The sequence below is a fragment of the Grammomys surdaster genome, unplaced genomic scaffold (genome assembly GCF_004785775.1).
Source record: "Grammomys surdaster isolate TR1022 unplaced genomic scaffold, NIH_TR_1.0 185, whole genome shotgun sequence".
In the NCBI taxonomy this organism is placed as follows: domain Eukaryota; kingdom Metazoa; phylum Chordata; class Mammalia; order Rodentia; family Muridae; genus Grammomys; species Grammomys surdaster.
In genome coordinates this window covers 10,179,193-10,206,187 of record NW_021604630.1, presented here as the reverse complement: position 1 = coordinate 10,206,187, position 26,995 = coordinate 10,179,193, and the positions used below count along the sequence as shown (strand labels likewise).

The window sequence follows — 26,995 nt, the reverse complement described above, 5'->3', positions numbered from 1 at the left end:
CTGTTGCCACCCCATCCCCAGGCTATATTCATTCTTTGTTACCAAGTGTTTAAGCTGGGGCATGGGTGTCAGAAGCTGACCAGGAACTTTTGGAAAGGAAAGAGGTTTCAGAACCAGTTTAGCATTGCAGCTCTGGTGACAGCAAGGAGCTGCATGCAGTTGAAGGCCTGGCACACACCTGTGCCTCTTCCTGCATTCCTCGACTATTCACCCAGTTGTTGACTCATCAGAGACACCCTGTCAAGAACCTGCATCCTTTACCCTACCTGCTTGTGGTCATCACTGGACACTTGTCCTTTAAATCTTTAACATCCATCAGAATTCATGTTTACTGAACAAACAGAATGTTCCTTCTTACTTTCTCAGTAATTCCTTTGTTACGTGTTTATTGAGCACCTAGTGTATGCCTGGCCCTACACAAAATCCCAAGGATAGGAAATTCATTCTTAAAGGGTTTCTACTTTTGCAGGAGACCATAAATAAGGTCCATGGGCATAAATCCTGTTCTGGGAACAAAAGGCAGTTAATAAAGTTAAGAAAACGAACAGAAGGCAGTTAGGAAAGTGAAAGTTCTCAGTGAGCAGGCTGAAGGGCCTCAAGAGGACCCGCAGCAGCCTCACAGTTGATGCAGCCTTGTTGTTTACATGCTGGTTTGTTTGCTTGTTTTTGAGACAGGGTCTCAAGTAGCCCAGGCTGGCCTTAAACTCTAGCTCAGTATATAGCCAGAGCTAGCCTTAAACTCCTGATCCTCCCTGCTTCCTCCTCCCAACTGCTAGAATTCCCAGAGTGCACCACCACACCCACCCCACCCCCGTCCTTGATTTTTATTTTATGGGCTAGTAAGATGACTCGTCAGCTTGTTCGCACAGACAGCATATAGTAAATAAAATTCGATAACTTTAAAGAACTGTTTTATCTTCCCACTAGAACGTGAGCACCATAAAGTTAAAAGCTTTGGTTTTCTTTCCTCCTCGTCGCTCTGTCTTCAGTAGCAGGAACCATGTGGCACACAGTCAGTGCTCAGTGTATTTGTTGTATGAATAAGTAAAGACAAGTGGGGGTTGAATCCAGAGCCTCAAGCACACGGGGCAAGCACTGTTCCCCTGAGCTGGCCCCTAGCCCTCCGTAACCAACTACAGTGGCAGAGTTGATGTGGCCCTGAGGAGCAGATGCTTGAGTTGACATCTGAAGAGAAAGAGTCCTGGCTGGAAGAGAGACAGAACGGGCAGCAACATTGGAGCTTGAGTGAGCCAGTGAGATGCTTGCTGGGTCCCCAGTCTCTGCTGTGTGTTTGGCTTCAATCAGTATTTTCCAAATGAATGAAAAATTTCAGTAGGAGATAAATGTGCACAGAAACTCCGTAGGTGAAGAAAGAGGGCAGTGTAAGATGCTACAACTATTGCCTGTGTGGTGGAGTGAAGGCCTGTAGACAGGACCGCGAGGGACAGGAGGGAAGCTCCCCGTTCTCCTTAGTTACTGCATTCCTGTAAGCCTCAAGTGTTCTGTTTGCTGTTTAAAACAAAATAAACATTCCCTTGACTTTCCCCCCACTGTACCTGGAAATATAAACTATAATGACCCTAAGAACCACCATGTGTTCATGGTGGCCTGACCCTTGTATTCAGCACCCCAGCTGACACCCAGCCTGCCAAGACAGTGTCTGAGGCCATCTTGTCAGTAGTAGTAGGCTATGTCTGACCTCTCCTGCGCCACGGATTTTGGTTTGTGTGCTGTATTTTTTTTTTTTAACCTGGTTAATTCTAGATCTTCACATACCTTTGGATTTTAACTTTTCTGTTAAGGTTAGACCATAGCAGTGAGTAAGGAAGAGTACTTACGGCTAACTAAGCCTGCTGACCCAAGCCCAGCCCCCAGAGCCCGCATGAGGGAAGAGAACAACTCCTGCAAGTCATGATGCTCTGCCCTGCACGTGCACACACCCAAAATAAATAAATCTAAACAACAAATGTAACAAATCTTACCAACAAGTCATTTTCTCGGCCATGGAGGAGGCAGAAATGCAGGCCGTGTGGAAGTCAAATTGATCACGTTTCTTTTGGTTGATCTCTAGGTCACTGATTATATACATAATAAAGTTGTTTCTCACCTTGACCTACACCAGCCACATTCCGAGGTGAATCTTACGGTAGGAGGCATCTTCCTTCTGTGCTGTGCTAAGACAGTGGTACCAGGTCCACAACAGGCTGCATTATAACCCTCCAGCTCTCCTAGAATTTAGGAAATCGGGAACAAAGCCAGTGTGCTTCTGTGAACTGTCGAAAGACTAACCGTAACTATAGGCAGGTCGCTACTGTGAAGTCTACAGTAAATCTCTTTCATTTCCTTAAAAAATAATAAGGCAGGCATGACGGCATATACCTTTCATCCTAACACTTGAGAGACAGAAGCAGGTTGGATATCTATGAGTTTGAGGCCAACCTGGTCTATATAGCAAAGTCCAGGCTAGCCAGGGCTACACAGTAAGACTATGTCTAAAAATAATTATATTAAAAAATATCATAAATAAACTGCACATACTCACAGGCAGCGTTTCTCTTAGTTTTGTGTGTTTGTGCTTCTCTGCCCCTTCTCCCTTTCCCTTCCCCCCACCCCCCATGGGAATAATGAATGTTACTGTGTGTTGGGCGTGAAGGTCTGAAGACAATTTAGAATGATTTTCTCCTGTCACTTCTTTGTTGTTGTTGTTTGGTTGGTTTTGGGGTTTTTTTGGGGGAGTGGTGGTGGTTTTTGTCTGTTTTTTTGTTTTTTGTTTTTCGAGACAGGGTTTCTCTGTATAGCCCTGGCTGTCCTGGAACTCACTCTGTAGACCAGGCTGACCTCGAACTCAGAAATCCGCCTCCCAAGTGCTGGGATTAAAGGCGTGTGCCAGGGCTCTTCCCCTGTCACTTCTATATGGATTCCAGGAATTGAACTGGCCTTAGGTCATCAGCTTTACTCATGCATAGACTAAATACAGTGTTGGGGTGGGGGACATTAACTCTGTGTACCTTAATAGTTCTGAGAAATAGAACCAATAACTGGTGTGTGTGGTGTCTGTTAGCAGTAGGTCAGAACTGATGTACAGGTTAAGTGTTCCCTATTGGGAGCGATCGGAACCAAATGGAATCAGCTTGTGGATGCCCTAGGATTTAGGAATATTTGAATGTACAGAATAAATATTTGGGGTGCAACACACACGTTTCAGACAAGGTTTCACTATGTAGCCCTGGCTAGCCTGGAACTCACTATGTAGACCAGAGAGTACCTCCTGCCCCTGCTTCCCTAGAGGTGGGATTAAAGGCACATGTCATCAGACCTGGCTGACATCCCAGATTTCAGAGCCTTTCTGGGGATTAAAGAGAGTGTTCAACCTCTAACATGTAGTTCTGTTTTGGGATGCTGTAGGAACTTATTCTGAACGTGTGTAATTGGCAGTTTTGAAGTCAGTTCACATTTTGTTTTGCCTTTTGAGATTGGGTCTTACCCTGTAGCTCAAACTGATCTTTAGTTTGTATTCATCCTCCTGCCTCAGTCTCTTGAGTGTTGAGATTAACAGGCATGAGCTGGTACTCCCAGTGCGGGATGATTCACTTTTAACAACTGGATTTTGAGGGGAGATGGAGTTTCTCACTTCTGGGATTCCAGGTCCTGCTCAGGCTGGTGTGTGCATGTGAACAGAGATGACACACTATGGTGGCCTAACTGATCTCTGGGGCTTTTGTTTGTTTTGCAGCTTTAATTAGTTTGTCATTCGGAGGAGCTATCGGGCTGATGTTCTTGATGCTCGGATGTGCCCTTCCAATATACAAGTACGTCATTTTGTTTTCTTTTTGAATGTTTAAAGGTAAAATTTTTCTACTAAAGTTTTTAACATGCTTTGTTTTCTACCATACAAGAAGTGCAGAGAAGGGCTGGTGAGGTGGCTCAGTGGTTAAGAGCACTGAGGTCATGAGTTCAAATCCCAGCAACCACATGGTGGCTCACAACTATCTGTAATGAGATCTAATGCCCTCTTATGGGGGTATCTGAAGAGATCTACAGTGTACTTACATATAATAAATAAATAAAAATCTTTGGGCCAGAGTGAGAGAGAGAAGGGAAGGGAAGGAAAAAAAAAGAAATGTGAAGAAATGTTCATTGACTGATATAATCCTTTTCTGAAGATCATCACTTAAAGTTTATTTGTAAAGACACTAGAATGCCAAGGCAGAGAGATTTTTGCCTGTGATCTGCTTCTGTAATGACCTGGTGACAGAAACTCAGCCCTGCTGCCCGTTAATAATCCACCAACAAAACCTAAAACATCCTTTACAGAGATAACATAAGCAGCTTCTGGACACAGCTATGGGTAGTTGCTTCCCCTAGAAAGGGGAGAACTTTCTATTGAGACATTGTCTCACTGGATAGCCCAGGCTAGCCTCACATACAGTTAGCTTGCTCCAGCATCTCAAGTTCTAGAATTCCAGGTATTCATTACTGTGCTCAGTATAGAAAACTTTTTTTTTGGTTTGGTTTTTCGAGACAGGGTTTCTCTGTGTAGCCCTGGTTGTCCTGGAACTCACTCTGTAGACCAGGCTAGCCTTAAACTCTCAAACTCAGAAATCCGCCTGCCTCTGCCTCCCAAGTGCTGGGATTAAAGGCGTGCGCCACCACTGCCCGGCTTAGAAAACTTTTTAAGTTAATATTTAAGGAACTTAGTTTTCAAAAGACAAATGAATAGAAGTGGGCCAAAAATTGCAGAGAGAATTGTGCTGCTAATAAGCATGTGAAAACACACTGAATCTCACTCAACACTATCTGAAATCTACAGTTGAAGATAAAGGAAGTAGACGGGGACTAAGTCAGACAGAGGTTTGGGAGGGGAGGAGTTGCCATTTCTTGGAACTAGTTTGTCTGTATCCTGTAGTTCCTCAAACTGGCCCTCCCCTTCTTAGAAATCCTCATACAAATCTACTTGCAAATGCTTGCAGTGATACACGTAGTTGGGTAAGAATATTGCTGTTCACAGTCGCTGAGTGAGGAGCAAAATGGAAATAATGGCAAAATATATAATATTTTATATATTAAAGCAAAGATGGAAAACTGATGACATCATAAATGCCCATCCAAAGCTAAATTATAGGGCAAGAGATGGTGTAGTGGACAGAGCACTTGCAATAGAGACATGAGGACCTGAGTTCAAATCCCGAGACCCCGGGTCTTGATAAATGAAAACAGAAAGGAAAAAAGTCTTTAAAAAAAAAAAAAACCTAACACATAGCTCTAGAAAGTCTCCGCTGTGTACGTCATTACACTTGTCAACCTTAAAGACCTTTCTTGTAAGTTTCTTGTAAGTTTTTAATAGACTGTTAAAATGTGACAAAGAGGTGGACGGAGGTTCCCTGTCCCCTTCTCACAGCTTCCTCCGACAGAAAGTGACGTTGACACAGCACAGTTAACGACAGACTAAAAACTGTGGTTTTCAATGCTGTCTTCAGTGACCTCCTATACTTAGATTTCAATGACAGGAATCATGGGTACTTTAACATTACAAGAAGGCAGAATGTAAAGGTTTTTGTGTAAATATTCTTATTTTCAGTGTGCCTTCTTATAAAACGAATGGAGGGGGCTTAATTTATAAAGCATTTTGTCAGTAGGCATTTTTACTGTTGTGCCATAATTGAGCACAAGGTGAGCTGACTCACTTCTCTCACTCGAGCTCGCTTGCGGCTTTGTTTTCAGTCACAGCTTGTTTGCTGTCTTGTCCTCTGGTCTACAACAGGAGCACGGTTAGGGTGTTGGGAGACAACACTGCTGACCACACCGCCGCTGACGCCTCTCTCTTTTCCAGCCAATACTGGCCCCTCTTCGTTCTCTTCTTTTACATCCTCTCGCCCATCCCGTACTGCATAGCCAGAAGGTTAGTGGACGACACGGACGCCATGAGCAACGCTTGTAAGGAGCTCGCCATATTCCTCACCACAGGCATCGTGGTCTCGGCTTTTGGACTCCCTGTGGTATTTGCCAGAGCACATCTGGTGAGTCACCATACTCTGAATACTTTTATGCCAGGCTGTTCATTCTTTTCTTAAACGTGTTGTTATACAGTTCCTCATGTTGTGCTGACCCCAACCATAAAGATATTTTTGTTGCTACTTCATGACTGTAATTTTACTTATGAATCATAATGTAAACATCTGATCTACAGGATATCTGATATGCCACCTGGTTGAGAACCCCTGACCTGAAGCATAGATGTATGAGACGTTTGTCCACTGAGACTGAGAAAGTGTGAAAGAAAGGGCAGAGACTAGCCACACTTCAAGTGTGGTACAGACGCTTGTTCCCTCTGCCCCTATCAGAGAAAGCACAAGTATGTTTCCCTCACTGGTAATTAACTTTTGCTCCAAACAAGATTTTAGATGCACTAAGTTACTTCCTTTGTAAGCAGTAATTATAGAATCCCATGTGGTGCTAGGGATCCCGGGGCAGGGTGCATCCCGGATGCACAGGACCGTCAGGACTGCAGACGGAGCCAAAGGAAGCTGCCGTGGTCATTCTCGAAGCTGAATAGTTGTCACTTCCTAACTCTCTACTTTGCGATCAATCAATGGCAAATCAAAACACATTAAGGGTGTGGAGTGTTGTCCTGTGAAGGTCATCCGTAGCCACATTACTTCCGACCATGATTGACTAAATGCACAGAGCATTGATTTGCTCCTCGGTGCCTGCGCTTTGCGCGCCTGCTGACCCTGTCTTTCTTCCTGCCGTAGATCGAGTGGGGAGCATGCGCACTTGTTCTCACAGGCAACACAGTCATCTTCGCGACTATTCTCGGCTTCTTCCTGGTCTTCGGGAGCAACGACGACTTCAGCTGGCAGCAGTGGTGAAGAAGCCGCTGGACTGTAGTCACATGGACTTGTGTCGTCTGCTGGCCGTCCGCGCACAGGAGAGGGGGCTGTGATGCTGAGTCGTTGGCGAGCCTCTGGGTTGTCCTAGGTGCTCCCTTCTTCTCACTGTTGTTTGCCTACTGTTTCCACAGGGACTTGCTGAGGATTAAAAGGATTTTCTCTTTTGGAAAAGCTTGACTGGTTTCCCACTTCTCTAGACGATGCTTTCCACGGTGTCCTGCTGAATCTAAAACACTTACGTGTTCTCCCTGTTCAGTTGTTTTAAAATCAGTATGCAATGTTGCACATTTTTAAGATGTAATAACCATTTGCATTGGTTTAGAAATTCAGAACTTCTGGCTGTATTATGGGCTAAAGTACATATTTTTTTTTTCTCTAAAAGTCAGTTAATCTCCATTATAAAGAAAAATATACATAAGTAAGTTTCCATTCAGTCAGGGTGACATCACTCCCGGTGAATGCAAACATTGGCATACCTTACCTACTATTTACTCAGTGCAAAGATAGCTGCATTTATACCTCAGGGGGGCCGACTAATCCTGCCCATGCCCTCCATAAGGGTTGCTGGTTTTACTAGTGGACAGGTCTTTTGTGAATTGAAAATTATTTTGTGGAATTGCTATAGAAGAGTGCTTTTCTCCTCAACTGTTAGAAGAATTTATGTTAAACTTTAAGGTACAAGTATACAAACAAGTTTGGGGATACAGTTTATATTCGTGTTTATTATGGTCAAAGCAAGCGAGCTGCTGCGTGGAAGAGCCGGCATTGGCGTGCCACTGTCTGCGTGCTGTTTCCATCCGTAGTGACAGGCCCGAGCTCTGTCACCTCTCATGGTTTGGAGGGCGAAAGGGACATGCATGGGACAGTTGTGTGTTTGCAGTGTAGATGCTCAAAACCTTTCCTCGCTTCCTCCTTTTAACTTATTTTGTACATTGTATATATTTAAGTAAAAGAACTTTTCAAATATAGTTTAATAACGTTTAGAAATGATTGACTGCTAGAAAACCGACTGCTACGCCATACACGCCCCTCCCCCACAAGGCCTTGACGCGATTCACAAGTGACTAGTTAGTCTTGCAGGTAATCTAGGAACGAACGGTTGTAAGACTCAGACCACGGTAAGAGTAGTCTCCCAGCCTTATAGCGTATGTATTTTAAAAAGCACTCCAGGCAGGTTTGCTGTGAACCTCTCGGTTGTCTGGGGTTTGGTTTCATCGCGATGGATCTGCTGTTGTAAGTAAGGAATTGATTGTACGAAGTAATACAGAGTAGCCAAATCCAACTGCGTCACAGCTTCAAACACAGATCTGACCAAAAACTTGTCGGCGACCAGGCATGACCAAATCGTAGCGGTCGTTCAATTCTCAGTACTTCACCCAGGAGCTGGTTATGAAAATGTTCACACTGACCCAGCAGTATTTTGTGAGGACATTTGTATGTTTCTCCAGTGTGCTTATATAAAAAGAAGTGTTCTGCCTTTAGCCGAAAATGAGTAACCATGACAACTGTCTTTTGTTGTTTTTTTCTACAGTTTATTTCTCAAAAAACGAAAAAAAAAGAAAAAAAAAATGGGAACATGCACCAAGTTTGTTCAGCTTTTTACTAAAGATGCCTAAAGCTGCAGTTTTTATTTTGTTTTTGTTTGCCCTGACCCATGTTTTATTACCTTTGGCTGTGAGGTGGGAAGCAGTATGAAATGCCCAGATGCGGCCGTGCCGTTTGTGGGTTAGACCAGAAGTGGCTTGTTGAAGAACGGGGATGGAGACTCGTCGGCGGGTACGCACGTGGTCAGAACCCTGCCTGGGATCAGGATGGAGCAGGATGGAGGTTCCGTCTCTGATCCTCCCTGCTCTCTGCTCCCTCACGAAGTGTTGAGCGCTCAGCCGTAGACTCCTTTCCTAACAGCTGCATATTCTTTCTGGGTACTAATCTTAGCAGCAGCATTGCGTGTCTGACTATGACACTGGCTTGCCAGTCCCATCTCTGGTTTCTAGGCTAGCTACTTCCAAGAGATTTTTTTCATGAGAATGCGCCAACACTGGATTGTCGTCCTACCGTGGAGCGAGGGAAAACTTTTGATGACGAAACAATAAAGATTTTAAATATCCATTTCAGCTTGTGGGTGCTTTCATAATAAAAGTTCAGACGCTGAAGTGCACTAACCAGTTAAGAATGGGACCCTGAGCTAGACATGGTGACAAACGCCCATCGCCTCTGGACGTGAGACGCTGAGACAAGAGGCTCAAAGGTCCAAGACTACACGGGGTTAAGTGGGACCCTGTCTACAGAATCAGAAATAGGAATGTGCTAGAAAGCGATCACACTAGCAACTCAAACCTGCAGGAGGAAAGTGAAACCATGGTAACAATACAGGCCTGAGGCTCTTTGATCCCATGTGGTGATAACTGGGGGTTCCAAGAGACTCAGAAGTTTCAGCTGACCAGTGCAGGTTACTGTTGGCTAGCCTGTGCTTTAGACCCCAGGGTATTTTCTGGAGACTACTATTGGCGAGATGTTCGAATTCCTAGTTCTATCATACAAGCTTGTGTTGTCCCTCGGTGAAGATTAGGATCCTGTGTCTGCTGGGGGTGTGGCTCTCTATAGAGCACTTCCTCATTTAACCCAACCCAGGTAAATGAAGTAAATCCCAGTGAAAAAGGCGGCTAGCTCTGGCTTCATTCTAACCATTTGACAGAAGTATTAAGGAACGCAGGTACTTGCGCTTCTTGTAACAGTTTGCTTTTTCGTTGGTAATTAAGGACTAGCGGGGAGGCACTAACAACCTGACTTTAATCTCAGGGATTTCCCTGAAATTAAACCAACTCCTCCAAGTTGTCCTCTGAGCCCCACACCCCCGATGCAGTGCACATCATTCACCCACAGATATGTTAACGCACGCAAAATTAATTTTTAGAATTGACTGTCCATCGAAATGGCTCAGCTAGTAAAGACTGACAGCCTGAGTTCAATCCCCAAAACCAATATGGCGGGAATGAACTGGGAGCCGGAGAGATGGCTCAGCGGTTAAGAGCACTTAATGCTCTTACAGGGGACTTGGGTTCACTTCCTAGCATCCGTTTGATGGCTCATAGCTATTCATTCCATCTGTAAAAACAGCTCTCCACACCCTCTCTCGCTCCTTTGGTACCCAGGATGCAAGCAGCACACATACATAAATGTACCCATAAATCTTAAACAAAAATAATAATAAGGGAGATAACCAATTCTCAAACTGTCTTCTGATTTCCAAATGTTTGCTGTTATAAGTATAACCCCACATACACCAATAATAAAATTTAAAAAGAATTCTTTTCCCATTTTTAAATAGTCATAGCCTGTATTTGGGGGAGAGATCATGTTTCTGGTGCCTTAAAATTGACCCTAGCACTCCTTAGTTGAATTGGTTCCTAATTTGCTAACGTATACTATGAAAGGAAGGGCAAAACACTGTTGGGGAAACCGGTTTAATCAAATGCTCTGACTCAATTACATAACCTGTAGGCATCCCAAGGCCACCCATGGATTTGCGTCTCGCACCTCCTGTGCAAGCGAATTGCCTGGTGAACAACGTTCTTCCAGCTGGAAGGGCTCTTGCTAATGTAGTCCTTAACTGTCCAGATAATCTCAGATCTCCAGCAGTAAGCAAGCTGCGGAACACCAGCAGAAACCTGCAGTTCAGCTTCCTACGCTTTAAGGAACTAGATCTATGCTTGGCCCTCACAGACCATAATTTCTGGCTCATTAAGAATCTACTCACCGTTTGCTTTTAGTTACAAAGTGTTCAGGGTTGAAAGGTTGAAGGTTTAGTTTTTCCAGTTACGTTAAGTGTGTGGTGTGTGTGTGTGTGTGTGTGTGTGTGTGCGCGCGCGCGCGCGCGTGAGCACCATGACGTCTAAGCCGAGGGCAGAGGACAACCTAGGAGACTTGGCCTCTCCTTTCACCATAGGGTCCCAGGGATTGAACTCCAGTCATCAGGCATGGTAGTGGGTGCTCCTACCAGCTCGATGACCAGGAAGTTTATAACTATTTTAATTTTTCTCAAAAGTATTTCTTTTCATTACACTCATATGTATGTCACAGCCGTGAGGGGCAGGAGTGTATGTCACAGCCATGAGGGGCGGGGGGTGTACACATGAGCGTGGCCGCCCACTGAGGTCTGAAGAAGATATCAGATTCCCCGGACCTGGAGTTCTAAGTTGTTATGGGAGCTGGGAATTGAACTGGATCCTCTTCAAGAATAGTCTTCAGTCTTAGCCGCTGAGCCTATTTGCCCCGGCCTCTAAAATAGTTTTTGTTGTTTTTCTTATACTGGGAATCAAACCCATAGCTTTATGCTCCCTAAGCAAGCACTCTGCCACTGAGCTGAGTCCCAAGCCCACTGAAATCGGTATGAGGAAATGACTGCCCTGTTTTGCTTGCAGTCTCCTGAAGATAATTTGAAACTATCCTTGGGTTTAGAACCACGTACCTTAGTTTAAAAAAAAAAAATCAGATTGTTGTTAAACTTTTAAATTCCATGGAAACATTGGGATGGAATATAATGAATAAATGAGAGGTCGGGTCCATAAAGCCGTTCTTCTTCTTTTTTTTTTTTTTAATAAGAATTATGCCGGGCTGTGGTGGCACACGCCTTTAATCCCAGCACTTGGGAGGCAGAGGCAGGAGGATTTCTGAGTTCGAGGCCAGCCAGCTCTACAGAGTGAGTTCCAGGACAGCCAGGGCTACACAGAGAAACCCTGTCTCGAAAAACCAAAAAAAAAAAAAAAAAAAAAAAAGGAATTATTTATTTTGTGTATGTGAGTACACTGTTGCTGTCTTCAGACACACCAGAACAAGGAATTGGATCTCATTAAAGATGGTGGTGAACCACCATGTGGTTGCTGGGATTTGAACTTAGGCTCTTAACTGCTAACGCATTTCTCCAGCCCCAAGCCTTTCTTTTTCAGTGAACACTGTTCTTGTTGGTGTTTAGTTACCACACTACTAAGGGGTGAGGTGCTAATTTTAAGTGTCGGTAGCATAGTTAATGGCGTTTGGGAGTGAGGGAGGTGCTTTGTTCCAGCTTAGAGCAGTAGAAACTGTTACATAGGATAAAATAGGGACAGAAAGCCTGGGTGATTCCACGGATTTGCTGTTGGCATGAGATTTATTTATTTTTATTTTCTGTATACAGCTGTTTTGCCTGTGTGTTTGTCTGTATACCATGTGTCTATAGTGCCTGTGGGGGCCAGAAGAGACTGTCAGATCCCCTGAAACTGGTGTTTCCCCCTATGTGGGATTTGGGTTCTTTTCAAGAACAGCACATTGTTTGCTTGCTTGCTTGCTTTTGAGACAGGGTCTCTGTATGTACCCCTGGCTGTCCCGGAATTCTGCATGTAGAATCTCCCTCACCAGTGCTGGAGTTAACAGCCTGCACCAGCATGGCAGTCTGACAGGAAGTACTCTTAAGCCCAGGGCCATCTCTCCAGCTCACCCTGTGACCGTTAAGAACATCGCTCTTTAATAACTGAGTTACAACATGCTTAGCATTTAATATAGAAGTGTGTTTCTCGTGGCATATGACCACTGCATTATGTCATGTAAATGTAGCTGCGGTATAAAAATAATCATAGATTTCTGAACTGGCCCTCCCCACAGTAGAACAGATGTTTTTCTGAAAGCTAGGTTTACTTCAAAGATTTGAGGTCATTTTAAAAACTGTCCTCAGTTAAAACCCCCTCCTGGGATTAAGATAAGTAGAGTGGCTTTTGTCATGGTCTGAATCATCTATGAGAGGCTCAGTCAGTGGAGAGTTTGCTGTATATTCACAGACTTGGGTGGACACCCAGACCCACATAAAAAGCCAGGTAGCCTGCAAGTGCCTGTTATCCCAGTACTTAGAGGCAGATCCCCGCACTGGCTAGCCAGCCTAGTCAAAACTAAGTCCCAGGTTCAAGAGTCTCTCGTCTGAAAAAATAAGGTAGAGAGTGACTGCGGAAGAAAACGGACACAGACCTGTGGCCTCTGTGTGCACCCGTGAACAAACATGTATCACAAACACGGACATATAACAGGCACACATACAAAGCATCTTTGACAGCTAGTTACCAGTATAGCAGTGAGAATCGAGGACACTGGAGATGGATGTATTATTGCTATCTAATAGGATGTATGTATCCTCTCCTCTTCCTCTCTTCCTCTTCCTCCTCCTCTCTTCTTCCCCTCCTCCTCTTCCTCCTCCTCCTCTTCCTTCTCTCTTCTTCCTCTTTTCCTCTTCCTCCTCCTCTCTTCTTCGCCTCCTCCTCTTCCTCCTTCTCCTCCTCCTCTCTTCTTCCTCCTGTTCCTCCTCCCTCTTTTCCTCTTCTTTCCAATATTTGTTTGTTTGCCAGATTGCTTTTTAAATGTTCATTTACTATTACTGAGTGTGTGCATAATGGAAGGAGGGTGCACATGCCACCAAGTTCATGTGGAGGTCAAAAGAGGATTTGTGATCATGTTGCTTCATCCCTTTGCATGGGTTCCAGGAATCGAACTCGGATCATCGGGCTTACAAGACAAGCACTTTTTACTAAGCCACCTTGTTGACCCACCAGAACATTTTAACTTTTATTGACCAATTTTTAAAAACACTGTTAACATTTCCTCAAAACATTTCTCTAATTGTCAGAAGTACTCCAAGGAAATATATATTTGTGGAAGAGAGAGAGAGAGAGAGAGAGAGAGAGAGAGAGAATATCACAAGTTTTAATGATATCTTGAAGGATTTTTCATAAGCTGAGAGTACCCATATAGATGGCTCCCCAGAAGCACCTCCATACAAAGGACTCATTTTTAATATCTGTGACGGTCAACCACAATTTACTTGATGTTATTGTTTTAAATGCTGTTAATTGTTAATGTCATTTATTTTCTGTAAATAGCGCTGTAACAATGACTACATTTCTTGCCATGTAGCGTATCCCCCACTATATACTCCCTCTCAGAGCCAGCCAAAGGACGGTCATTATAATGACAGGTTTGTAGATCCTTTAACATTCCTCAATCTTCTGCCATTTCCTCTTGACCACTTCCAACTGTGGGAAATCCTGTGTCTGCTTTGGCTCTACTGGGCTGTTGAGTGTTGAGAGAAAATATAGAAAACATTTCTGTGTAAGATGAGACAGATCCACCCATGCCATCTCTGCTCATTGGGCGATGCTCTCTATTGCTAAGATTTGGGCTTTTTTGTCTCTTTTCTTCAATGTGAATTAGTCTCAAAGACCTATACTTTTCTAGATGACCTGTAAGTAACTCACCCTCCCTCCAAGACCCTTCCCGTGTGTGTGTGTGTGTGTGTGTGTGTGTGTGTGTGTGTGTGTTGGAGACTAAATCCAGGGCTATGTTTAGCGTGTGCTCTACCCCTGAACAACAGCCAGTCCCTATACAATGCCTTTTATGGTAGAATAGAAGTCATCTCAGGTAAGCAGATTCTTTTAGTTAGCACACAGATATTTTATGATTTATATTGAACAAGTACATGTTTCTTTTAGCCTATTTGAGGATGAATTATAACTAGTAATCTGGACAAGGTGATGACACATAATCTCAGCTCTCAAAAGATAAAAACAGGAGTATTGTGGTTTGAGTCTGGCCCGGGATGCATGCTGAGATGCTTCCTCAAAGTAGCCAAACGGCATAAAGAGAAAGTAAGTTGACTTAAAATTGATTTAAAGAAATGTCTGGCTAAAGAGATGACTCAGTAGGTAAAGGGCTTGCTGTGTAAACATCAGGACCTGAGTTCACTCCTCCACTCCCACGTGAGAGCAGGGCACAGCAGTGTGTGTGCAATTCCGGTGCAGGGGAAGCAAAGGCAAGTGGATCCCTGGGGTTTGCTGGTCAGTCATTCTAGCTGAGCCCCTGAGCTCCAGGTTCAGGGAGGGATCCCTTCTCAAGAAATAAGGTAGAGAACAATTGAAGAAAACATCCAGTACATATGCCTGTGAGTACACACACTATACTCATATACACACACATATACACACACACATACACACATATACACATACATACATACATATATACACATACATACACACATATATACATACACACACACATGTATAATTTTTTTTTCAGTTTTGGTTTTCTTTTTCTTTTCTTTTTTTTTTTTTTTTTTGGTTTTTCAAGACAAGGTTTCTCGTCCTGGAACTCACTCCATAGACCAGGCTAGCCTCGAACTCAGAAATCCGCCTGCCTCTGCCTCCCAAGTGCTGGGATTAAAGGCACGCGCCACCACCACCCGGCCAGTTTTAGTTTTCAAGACAGAGTTTTTCTGTGGAGTTCTGGCTGTCCTGGAACTTCTTCCTTCTGTAGACCAGGCTGGCCTTAACTGAGATCCACCTGCCTCTGCCTCCCAAGTACTGGGATTAAAGGTGTGTGCTACCACCCCTGACAATTTAGTTTGTTGTTGTTATTGTTTGTTTTGTGTTTGTTGTTTTTTCCTTAAAAAAAAGCAATTTTATTTTTTTTAAAAGAAGAATAATTATACATAGTCTGACTGCCCACAGATCTGCCATTCCTTCCGGTCCAAGATGGAGGTTCTGACACTGCATTAAACATAAGGAACAGTGTGTTAGGGAAAGGAAGGACAGTTGCCTTACAGTTCCAGAGACAGTGTTTGCCTCTTGTCTCTGTCTCTTCCTTTGTTATATCCTAATCATAACCCTAATTCTCTAAATAAGTAGTTACCAAGTGTTAGGTGATGTCTTAGGATTTCTGTCGCTGTGATAAAAACACCCCCCCCCCCAAAAAAAAAACACCTGGGGACGAAAGGGTTTATTTCACCTTACTTTTAAGTCCGTGACTGAGGGAAGCCAAGATTGGACCTCAAGATAGGAATGGAGAGGCAGGAGCTGAGGCAGAAGCGGTAGAGGAATGCTACTTTGCAGGCTGTTTCCCGGGACTTGTTCAGCCGGCTTTCTTTTGTTTTTTGTTTTTTGTTTTTTGAGACAGGGTTTCTCTGTGTAGTTTTGGCTGTCCTGGAACTCACTCTGTAGACCTGGCTGGCCTCGAACTCAGAAATCCGCCTGCCTCTGCCTCCCAAGTGCTGGGATTAAAGGCGTGCGCCACCACCACCCGGCTCAGCCGGCTTTCTTACACAGCTCAGGCTGTCTACCCTCCCACAGCAATCTTACATCAAGAAAAGGAGCCACAGACGTGTCCACACTCCATCCAGTCTGATGGGGATAACGCCTCAACTGAGATTCCCCTCTCTCCAGGTGACTCCTTTGTGTCAAGTTGAGAAAACTAATCAATGCAGGTTTGCTTACTCACTTGCTCTTCTCTGGGAATATTAGCCTGTCTATATTTCTTTAATCCAAATTTCCAACTCTAGACCTGCATGGATTAAATGCAGTAGTGATTGACTTCATGGAACAGATAATGCATTGGTGTTGCCTTAGGAAAAGAAATAAATGCACTTCCTCTTGAAGTCACTTAACTAAGCATGAGTCGGATTTGGATACTCTGTTGCATGCTTCAGATTTGGATACACTGTTGCATGCTCAGTACCTTCTGTCCTTTGTCTGTGCAATGAGTCTATATCTGTGCCTGCCCCTGTGTGTCTGCCTATTTTGTTTGCATCTATTGTATGTCTGTGTGTCCATCCCTAACAAAGGGCTTTGCATATGCAGAAGGAATGTGATATAATTTGCAGAAATCTTTAACAGAGATTACAAGGAATTCAGTCGCTGGCTTGAACTTGTTGGGAACAACCAAAAGAAACGTATTCTAAGTCCTACCATTTCATTTTCTGACTCCATTTAATCCTAGGGAGAAACTAAACTCAAGGTCTCAGGCCCTAGGAGAGCTGGGGACTTCCCAGTAGATGAGCAGCTTTTGTTGTAAAGAAACAGTTGTCTGAATCCAGACATCTCAGGGACAACTTGTAAGTTCAGAGTTGTCTGAGTCCAGACATCTCAAGGGCAACTTTTCCATCCGGCAGGCAGGCAGGGTCAAAGTTCTTGTTCCCAGCCCCAGGAACCTACTCCTATCCAGACTGATGGACGCTCCCTCATTCAACTTATGTCAAAATATGATTGGTCAATACCAGAGCACACACCACTCCAAATGTCATCCTTTAAATATGCTGTACAAAGTCCCTTCAGGGTCATAATTAGCACCTGAGTCTGTTCTTCAGCCCTGATAGATCAGTAGCAACTTGATTATAATAAACTTTTAACATCTGCATTGACCACCTGATGTTTGAGTTATATTGGCCGAAAGTTGGGTTTAAGCGGACCCCACAACAAAACTGATGTCAACTGAGCCAGGCAGCAAGCATCATTGTTTTTCAACCAATAAATGGAGTCTTTCAATCTTTATAGTACATTTTAGGAAGTTGTTTTCAATTTCTGAATTTATTGCTGTGGTTGTTTGAATAAAATGTTGCCCATAGGCCCATAGGAGTGGAACTATTAGGAGGTGTGGCCTTGTTGGAGTGGGTGTGGCCTTGTTGGAGGAAGTGTGTCACTAGGGGTGGGCTTTGAGATTTCAGAAACGCAAGCCAGGCCCAATGTCATCTTGCTTCCTGCTGCCTACGGATCCAGATCTAGAACTCTCAACTCCTTGTCCAGCACCATGTCTGCCTGCATGCCGCCATGCTTCCTGCCATGATAATAATGGACTAAACCTCTAAACTGTAAGCCAGCCCCAATTAAATGCTTGCTTTTATAAGAGTTGCCATGGTTATTCATGGTGTCTCTTCCCAGCAATAGAAACCTTAACTAAGACAGCTGCTTTCAGCAAATGATACACATGCATTATCTGGGTCAAGGGCATGTAAGAGTACATAACACAAGATTACAACTTTTTATTAGCTTAGCTTGTAAAAGATGTTTACATAGGAAGTCCAAGGCAAGTAAGGTTGGTTCTCTGAAAGGCAGGTTAAATAAACAGCGCAAGTACAGAGCAGGATAGCCGACTTTAGTCTTCAGTGACCTCAAGTTGTAGTATTGGCTTGGCTGTGAGGTCCAGCAGAAGTTCCAGTCTTGTAGGGTGTTAAGAGACATTTTCAGAATTTGGATGGCTACATAGATTAACTTTTTCAAGCTATGACTAGGGCTGAGTATCTAGTTCATAATAACATAATTGCTTTTTGTCATAATAACATAGTTGCTTCCTGTCTGACATACTTTTTGTTTTCTGGTTTGAGTCTCTATTTGAGACAGGCTCTCACCATGCAGTACCTTCCAGCCTCAGATTTGGGGTTTTCTTGCCTAGGTTTCCTGAGTCCTGGGATTTCAGTTTTGTGCCACCTTGCCTGACTTATTAGGGTTGAATGTTTCTTAGTGGTATGTGTGTTGGAAGCCTGGTCCCCAGGGAGGCAGTGTTGACAAACAGCAAAACCTTTAAGAGATGGACCCCAATGGAGTCATGTCACCCAAAGAGTTGAAGGTAGTCTTCATGAGATGCCCTAGTATTTTTCCCAAAAGGAGTGTTAAAGTAATACTGGTCCAGGCAGCTCTCTGGTTTACTTTGAGATTTGAGCCGTTGTCCTGTTTGTACTTCTGCTTTGATATGATAGCATCCACCATTAAGGCCTCAACAGAAGGCAAACCAACAGACTTTGAGCCTCTAAACCTGAGACTTAAATAAACTTCCTTTTCTTTATAAGATAGCCTGTCTCTAACATTTCATTATGGCAATAAGAAGTCATTCATGTCAGATTGCTAGACTTCACATCCCAGAATCAACTGGGCCCACTGGGCACTAAGCATTTGAATCTCTGTGTATATAACAGCTTCACGTGGTTCACAGTAGTTTGCTGCTGCTTCTTCTTCTTCTTCTCCTTCTCCTTCTCCTTCTCCTTCTCCTTCTCCTTCTCCTTCTCCTTCTTGTTTTATGGAATCTGGTAGTAAGGATCAAACCCAGGCATTCACTGAATCATGCCCTCTATTCACACCTGACGTTTTTATATACAGCTTTACTTCAACCTCACTTCTACAACTAAAAAAAAGTCCCCGTGCTCAGTAATAACAGAATAGCTTGTCAATGTACGCGTCTTAATCACTGTTCTCTTCCTGTAATGAGGCACCACGGCCACAGAAACTCTTATAAAGGAAATCATTTAATTGGGGCTGACTTATAATTCCAGAGGTTTAGTCTATTATCAACGTGGCAGGAAGCACGGCGACATGCAAGCAGACACAGTGCTGGAGGAGGAGCTTAGAGTTTTACATGTAGATCGGCAGGCTGCAGGGAAAGACACTAAACCTGGACTGAGCTTTTGAAACTTCAGAGAGCACCCCCTAGTGACACACTTCCTCCGACAAAGCCACACCTCCCAGTCCTTTCAAACAGTGCCACCCTCTAAGCATTTAAATACATAAACGTATGGGAGCCATTAATATTCAAACCACCACAGAAGACAGGCACATTTTTGTGGCCAGCGGGCAGGTTTAATCCATCCGATATTTAAAAACTTTAACTATGAAGAGATTTAAATACATTATTCATCAAAGCGTCCTCTGGCATTTTCTAAGCAGTGTTTAATGGCTGGATGAGATGACGGGCAGGGGAAGATTTCAGTTACGTTTGTCTTTTCTCTTCACTAATAGAAAAAGCAAAAGACAGTACACTACGGGAAAGATACTGTTGTAAGAACAGCAGAGTCGGCAGAGGGAGGAAAGGCTCCGGCCCTCCACCGCCACCATTACGTAGGCAATGATGAGTTGAGTATGGGCCCAAGTGAGGGCTCTATAAAGCAGCCGCAGGAGCCAGGATCTGATACATACATTGGCAAACTTGTGAATCAGATAATCGGCTTTCACCATTACAGACCAGCACAGGAAGCCAAACACCTGTCCTGGGTGGAGCCCGTGCCACCAGGCAGAGAAGGCAAATGTCTGAAGCAGGGGCCAGCGCTGGCTCTTCTGGAAGACAAGCCGCCTGAGCCACCGAGCTGTGCTTCGGTTCCACTGCCTCGCAAACAGGGAGATCCTGTGGGTAGTTTCCAGTGTCCAAATGTCCACATCGGGGACGTAGCCCTCCTCTCCAGGCCTCTGGCCAGCCTCAGATCCAAAGCCCGCTGCGTGGAGGAGGGAGTCGTCCAGGATCCAGTGGGAGTAGTAGGTGAGTTTAAAGAGCCCGGCTGTGGACCACATGACGTGGATGCACTCCAGCTGCTGGCAATCATCCAGTCCGGCTCCTGCACTAACCGCCCTCCTCAGCGCCGCCTTGAGGCACTCCAGCCCCAAAATCTGCAGACCCCTCCAGGTCAGAGCCCGAAAAGAGACACTCGGATACAAAGAGCTTGATCTTTGAACGCAAGCCTGAAATCTCTGAAAGGAGCACAGGGAGCCTCCCAGGAGGGCAGGGAAAAAGAGCAAGTAGCTGAAGTAGGGTAGAGCATCCCACAGGTGCTCAGACCAAGAACCCCTGCCCCTCCACGCCGCCTCCACCTTCCCTTCACAAATGTCCAGTGAAAGGGACGTGATTCTCTGCGTCAAGAGCATGAGGGAAGAAAGAGTGATATAGAACCTGAAAGACATTTAAATACATAGGTGTGTGAAGGCACGCTGTATTTATTCTCTCGCTCCTGTTCTCTCTCCTCTGACCTGACCACAGATCTCACAGCGAATCACACTCCACAAACACTCTTAGAATCTTTCGGAGCCGTGCATTATCATGATTCCAGGGCAAAAGACACTAATCAGACGAGGCAGTGCTATCACACTCCTTTAACCCCCAGCACTCGGAGGCAGAGGCAGTTGGATCTCTGAGTTGGAGGCTAGCGTGGTTTTCAGAGCAAGTTCCAGGACAGTCAGAACTACACAGAGAAAACCCTGTCTCCAACCCCATGCATCGGATGCATATATATGCTGTCATGTGGGTGCTGGGACTTGAACCTGGGTCTTTTGAAAGAACAGCCAGTTGCCTTAACCAATCCACCTCCGGGTTATAATATTTTAGAATGGCTTATAAGTGGCTGGAGAGATAGCTCAGTGGGCACTTGAGGCTGACAACCCCAGTTCAATTCCCAGGATCTTTGTGGTAAAATAAAGAAAAAGAAAAAACTAGCTCTCAAAAGTTACTCTCTAACTCCATAGGAGTGCTGTGCTGTGCACAACGAATCAATTACAGATTAATTCATTAAAATGTTCCTTTAAAAAGAGAACATCTTACAAATATTAGGATCAGACAGTGTGGTGATGCATACCACACTCAAGAGGCTGAGTCAGGAGGATAGTGAGTTGGAGGTTTGTCTATACTGTAGAGTAACTTCTAGACCATTCCATACATAAAAAATAAAAATCAATAAAAAGAAATTTAAGGGCCAGGCAGTGGTGGCACACGCCTTTAATCCCAGCACTTGGGAGGCAGAGGCAGGTGGATTTCTGAGTTGGAGGCCAGCCTGGTCTACAGAGTGGGTTCCAGGACAGCCAGGGCTACACAGAGAAACCCTGTCTCAAAAAAACAAAAAAACAAAAAACAAAAAAAAGAAAGAAAGAAAGAAAAAGAAAGAGAAAAAAAGAAAAGAAATTTAAGGCTGGAGACATGGAAGAAGTTTGGTAACAAAATAAATAAGAATTAGTAGTGAAAAGATAATTCTAGGAAGTTGACATTTTAATTATAGGCCAGGCCCTGACTGTACTATTCCGGCAACTGGAGGTGCACACTGAAAATGCATCAGGGTGAGTGGTAGCGCCTAAGTAGGTGAAGTTTGTTTTCCCCCAGTCTTCTGAAGTCTCTCCGTGACACCCTCAGAGATCCTATTGATGAGATTGCCGAAGACAGCCAGAGAAAATGACAATCACACTTTGTATAATCAAGAAGCCAGCACTGTCCCCAGCCATGGCTGTGACTGGTTCTGACTTAAGGTCATCAGATCCTCTTGCCTGACTTATCCTGAGAGCAGGAGCACCTCTAAATGCCGACTTCCTTTCTGTTGCAGGCTGTGCCCCACCCCCCAATTTACATCCTGAAGTTCCAAGCCCTTGTGACTCAGAGTGTGAGCATATTTGGAGACAGGGTCTTTAAAGAAGGAATTAAAGGGGCTGGAGAGATGGCTCAGAGGTTAAGAACACTGACTGCTCTTCCAGAGGTCCTGAGTTCAATCCCCTGCAACCACATAGTGGCACCAACCATCTATAATGGGATCCAATGCCCTCTTCTGGTGTGTCTGAAGACAGGCACAGTATACTCATATACATTAAATAATTCTTTTAAAAAAAGAAGCAATTAAAGAGATAGCATAATGGGCAGACACTACCAACATGACTAAAGAGATAGGACAATCACACATGTGTATGATCAGACACAGACACACACGTGCAATGACCATATGACAACCCAGAGAAGGCAGCCATCTATAAGCCAAGGTGAGAAGCCTCAAAGGCAGCAGCCACTGTGCCTATCCCATCTCCAGCCCCGAGCTGTGAACAGATTCAGTTCTGCTGCATGTAGCACCCAGTCAGTTGGCTTCGCCATGACAGCTCTGGCTAGTTAGCAGATATTTTCATTTCACATCTGCCCAGCCTTCCTCCCACTCAGAGCCTGCTCAACTTGCCCTTCTGGCCTCTGTCAGGTCCTAGCTTCCTACTGCAGCACTGATTCATCACACCCAGAACAGTAATCCTACCCACTTACCATCTAATCTTTCCCAGAGAGACAAACCTTAAGTTAGACTCTATCACCCACCCCAACTGCACTGAGGGTGTGTGTGTGTGTGTGTGTGTGCGTGTGTGTGGTGCACGTGTGTGCAAATGTGGAAGCCAAAGGAGAACATGTATGTCCAATTGTTGCCTCTCTTATTCCCTTGATATAGAGTCTCTCACTGAACCTGGAGCTAGGCTGGCAGTCAAGGAACCCCAGTAATCTCCTGTCACCGCCTTCTCCCAACACACACAGAGCTGGGGTTACAGCTGCAAACACAGTCATACCTGGATTTTCCCCTGAGTTCCAGAGGTTTGACCTCAGGTCCTCAGATTTACACAGCAAGCAAGCACTCCTACCCACTGATCCATCTCTCCAGAGCACAGGTCTGAAGTCCTTGGTGAACATTGTCTTATTTTTTCTGTTTGTGGTTTTTGAGACAGGGTCTTCTGTATCCCAGTCTAATCCTCAATTTGCTACGTAACTGAGGGTTCCTCTTGCCTCTCTTTCCTTGTGCTGGGATTACAGGCAGGTGTGACCGTGTCTGGTTTGTCATAATAATTTTTAAAGAATTCTAGATGCCGTGGGAGTGGCCACTCCACTGAGCTAATAGCAGGTTAGAATCAGATAGGTGACCAGCCCAGTACAGTCATGAGTGACACAGACCTGTGGCAGTCAACAACCACAGGGTGCCAGGAACATTTAGGTGTCGGACTCACGGGTACTTTCATCCCTAGTCTTTGTCAATTCCACGGACTCACAACACGCGTCTCTGGCCTGTAATTAGTTCTTGGTGTTTGTCCTTTGTTGCTTTCTAGATTGGGAGGAGAAAATGATGAAGCATCTGAGCCTAAAAAAAAGATAGCAGCCAGCCAGCCAGGCCCTCTGTGATGTGCCTGTGCCAAAGCTGCCAAGGCTGAAAGGAGCAAACTGTCATCACTCCCAGGCACAATGACAGTGAGAGCGACAGCGAGTGCCAGATACTGAGTTCTATAGACTGCAACACGCCATGGCGGTGTGTAGTTACGGAACTGCCTTTGCGTTAAGCTCGAACACCACAGCCTGGCAAGAAAGCTATTGCTAGCTTCGTATTCCTTTTCTAGGAAAGGAAGCTGAGCCCCGGGAGAGACTTAATCACTTAAGCGCATGCTCCGCAGATGGATGAGGATGAGAATCAGCTCAGCACAACCAACCGGACAGGGAGGGGCCTTTACCTCACAGGTGGAGGCTCACGCAGGTAGTATTCGGTGTAGTGGAGACCCAGGTGGCACAGGGTCTGCCAACCCATCTGAAAGAAGAAGGTCAACCTATGGACTTCCTGTGGACTGAGGGAGGAGATCAGAGCCACAGCGCAGAAAGCAGGGAAGAAGATGAGCAGAGCGTACGGACCCATGGCAGCCAAAGCCAAGACACCTCCTCCAGCCAGGAGAAAGAGGTACCTGAAAGAAAGGGACAACAAAGTGACATTTAGGACAATGTGGCAAGGACTCTGGCAACTCTTGTATGACCATCGTACGAGTGGCTCTAAGCACTCAGACACATGAGCCTATGGTGGTTTGAATGAGAATGCCCGCCATAGGCTCATGTGTTTGAATGCTTGGTCCACAGTTAGTGAAACTGTTTAGGAAGATTTAGGAGGCGTGGCCTTGTTGGAGGAGATGTGTTATTTGTGGGTGGGTTTTGAGGTTTCAAAAGCCCATCCTAAGTCCAGACTATGTCTGTCTCTGTCTCTCTGTTTCTCTCTGTGTCTCTGTCTCTGTCTCTCTCTCTCTCTGACTCTCTGCCTCTCTCTCTCTCTCTCTCTCTGCCTCTCTCTCTCTCTGCCTCTCTGCCTCTCTGCCTCTCTGCCTCTCTGCCTCTCTGCCTCTCTGCCTCTCTCTCTCTCTACCTCCCTCCCTCCCTCCCTCCCTCCCTCCCTCCCTCCCTCTCTCTCTCTCTCTGCCTGTGGATCAGGATATAAGTTCTCAGCCTGATGCCTCTGCCTGTCACCATGCTTCCTACCATGATGATAATGGAGTAACCCTTCAGACCCCAGTTAGCTGCTTTCTCTAATATGGCTTGGTCACAGTGTCTCTTCACAGCAATAGAACAGTAACTAAGATAGTCTCAGGCAGTTTGACAATGGGGATCTTCAAGATCTGACTGAGACGTAGTGTAAATGAGTGTGGAAGAGCCTTCACCCCCCCAGTCCCAAAGCAAACACCCTTTCCTCCCTCCTCACGGCCCTGTTATACCCAGTGTGTATTTGAGGGAGCTGGAGGGAGGAGACACAGGGCCTCTCTCAGACAAAGTATCTGAACTTGTAAGCAGCAAATCTTGTGCAATTTGTGGCTTCCTTCTTCATTGTGTAAACCAAAGAACCATAAAAGATATTGGTTATCTTGCTACTCCCAAATGAGACGTGACAGAAATAAAAGATGACTTGCCAGGCACAGTGTCCCATGTCTATAATCCCAACACTCAGGAGACTGAGGCCGGAGAATTACAAATCTTAGGACCAGCCTGGGCTATATAGCAAGTTCCAGACTACCCTGGCATATATAGTGCTAGACCATGTTTCAAAAAGACTGAAAGAAAAAAAAAATTTCGTCTGCTATGACTTTATACATCTGGCCAGTTTTTCCCGGTTTTCTTTCTTAGTATCACTACCTTCCTAGGGTAAAAGATATCAGTGACCATTCATTGACACTGACATAGTCATGTGATCAACGTGTCTTCCATCACGGTTGGTGACCAGTCTTCAAGCATCCAAGAAAGCAGAACACAATTGTCTTCTTCAGCATTGAAAGGTGCCCACCTGGAAGCAGTAGTGTGCCCAAGTCCTTGCTCAGAAACCTCAAAGAAGAAGGTGTGAAAAGTCTGAGAGAAACCATGTTATGTGGACTTGGTTCTTCTTTATGTGGTACATGGAAGATTTTCACTTCAATTGTGCCAAATTAGTAAAGCTGGAGGAAGGCAGGAGAATACATTAAGACCGACTAGGCTGGGCACAGCGAGCTGAGGGGACAAAGCTTGCACCTCTCTACTACTCAGAGGATGGAAATACTGTCACTGGGGATGTGATCTGGCTCTGGGTGCAGTGCCTGGCACATGTTAGCAATAGTTACTTCCTGAGACACTCCATTACATACAATTCAAGACCATCCCTGGGCATTCTTTTGAGTCTGTTCTTGGGACCACTCACCCCACATCACCCCCATTAACACGGTGACCTCAGCCTTCACTTGCAATGTGTGCTGGTTTGAATGAGAATGACTCCTATATGCACATGTATTTAAATGTTTGGTTCTCAGTGGGTGGGTGGTTTAGACGGGATTAAGAGGTGTGGCCTTGTTGGAGGAGGGGTGTCACTCAGCCTCCCTGCCTGGAGATCAGGATGTGAGCTCTCAGATACTGCTCTAGCACCCATGCCTGCCTGCAACCACAGAGCCTGCCATAATGGTCATGGATTAACCTTCCAAAACTAACAAACGCCTAATTAAATGCTTCCTTTTAAAAGATGCCTTGCTCATGGTGTCTCTTCACAGTAGTAGAACAGTAGTGCTGGAGAGATGGCTCAGCGGTTAAGAGCACTGACTGCTCTTCCAGAGGTCCTGAGTTCAATTCCCAGCAACCACATGGTGGCTCACACCCATCTGTAATGGGATCTTCTGGTGTGTCTGAAGACAGCAATGGTGCCCTCATATACATAAAATAAATAATTCCTTGCCGGGCGGTGGTGGCGCATGCTTTTAATCCAAGCACTTGGGAAGCAGAGGCAGGCCGATTTCTGAGTTCGAGGCCAGCCTAGTCTACAGAGTGAGTTCCAGAACAGCCAGGGCTACACAGAGAAACTCTGTCTTGAAAACAAAACAAAACAAACAAACAAAACAAAAACAAAACCAAAACAAAACAAAAACCAAAACAAAACAGTAGTAAAGCCACTATATAAAAGTAAGGCAGACACTTATTCCTTGGACGGCAGAAGTACAAGCTAGGGACACACACACACACACACAAAGATAACAGAATTAAAGAATTAATAAACATCAAGTTGGGGCTGGAGAGATGGCTCAGTAGTTAAGAGCACTGGCTGCTCTTCCAGCAGTCCTGAGTTCAATTCCCAGCAACCATATGGTGGCTCATAACCGTCTGTAATGGGATCAGATGCCCTCTTCTGGTGTGTGTCTGAATACAGCTAAAGTGTACTTATATGCATAAAATAAATAAATAAATAAATATTTTAAAAATAAACATCAAGTATCTACGCATGTATACAGCGTAGGATGTGTAATTTATCGAGTGCTTTTGATTTCATTTCTAGGTTCTGCTAGTAATGAGCAGAACTGAGGAGGCAGAGACCAGACAACCGAGAGTTGAAGGCCAGCCTTAGGTACACATGAGACCCTATGTCAGAAATGAACAAGTAAATACTCCTAAGGGTGAGGAGTGTGATCCTGGTAGAACTCTTGATAGCATGTCTAAGGCTCTCAGTTCATCCCCAACATCACTGA

General features: G+C 44.8%; 2 protein-coding genes across 2 annotated transcripts in view; one reads left to right on the top strand and one right to left on the bottom strand.

Annotated features, from left to right (window-relative positions):
• The window catches only part of Leprotl1 (leptin receptor overlapping transcript like 1), an 11,782-nt gene extending 2,783 nt beyond the window's left edge, over positions 1-8,999 (top strand). Inside the window, exons 2-4 of the mRNA XM_028768275.1 lie at positions 3,734-3,809; positions 5,831-6,017; positions 6,753-8,999. Coding sequence (XP_028624108.1) covers positions 3,734-3,809; positions 5,831-6,017; positions 6,753-6,869 — 380 coding nt within the window. The 3' untranslated portion in view covers positions 6,870-8,999. The remainder of the gene's footprint in view (positions 1-3,733; positions 3,810-5,830; positions 6,018-6,752) is intronic.
• Positions 9,000-18,954: 9,955 nt separating this feature from the next.
• Mboat4 (membrane bound O-acyltransferase domain containing 4) overlaps positions 18,955-26,995 on the bottom strand; it is a 10,498-nt gene continuing 2,457 nt past the window's right edge. The window contains exons 2-3 of the mRNA XM_028768334.1: positions 23,717-23,941; positions 18,955-20,387 (exon numbers count right to left, since the gene is read on the bottom strand). Coding sequence (XP_028624167.1) covers positions 19,433-20,387; positions 23,717-23,941 — 1,180 coding nt within the window. The 3' untranslated portion in view covers positions 18,955-19,432. The remainder of the gene's footprint in view (positions 20,388-23,716; positions 23,942-26,995) is intronic.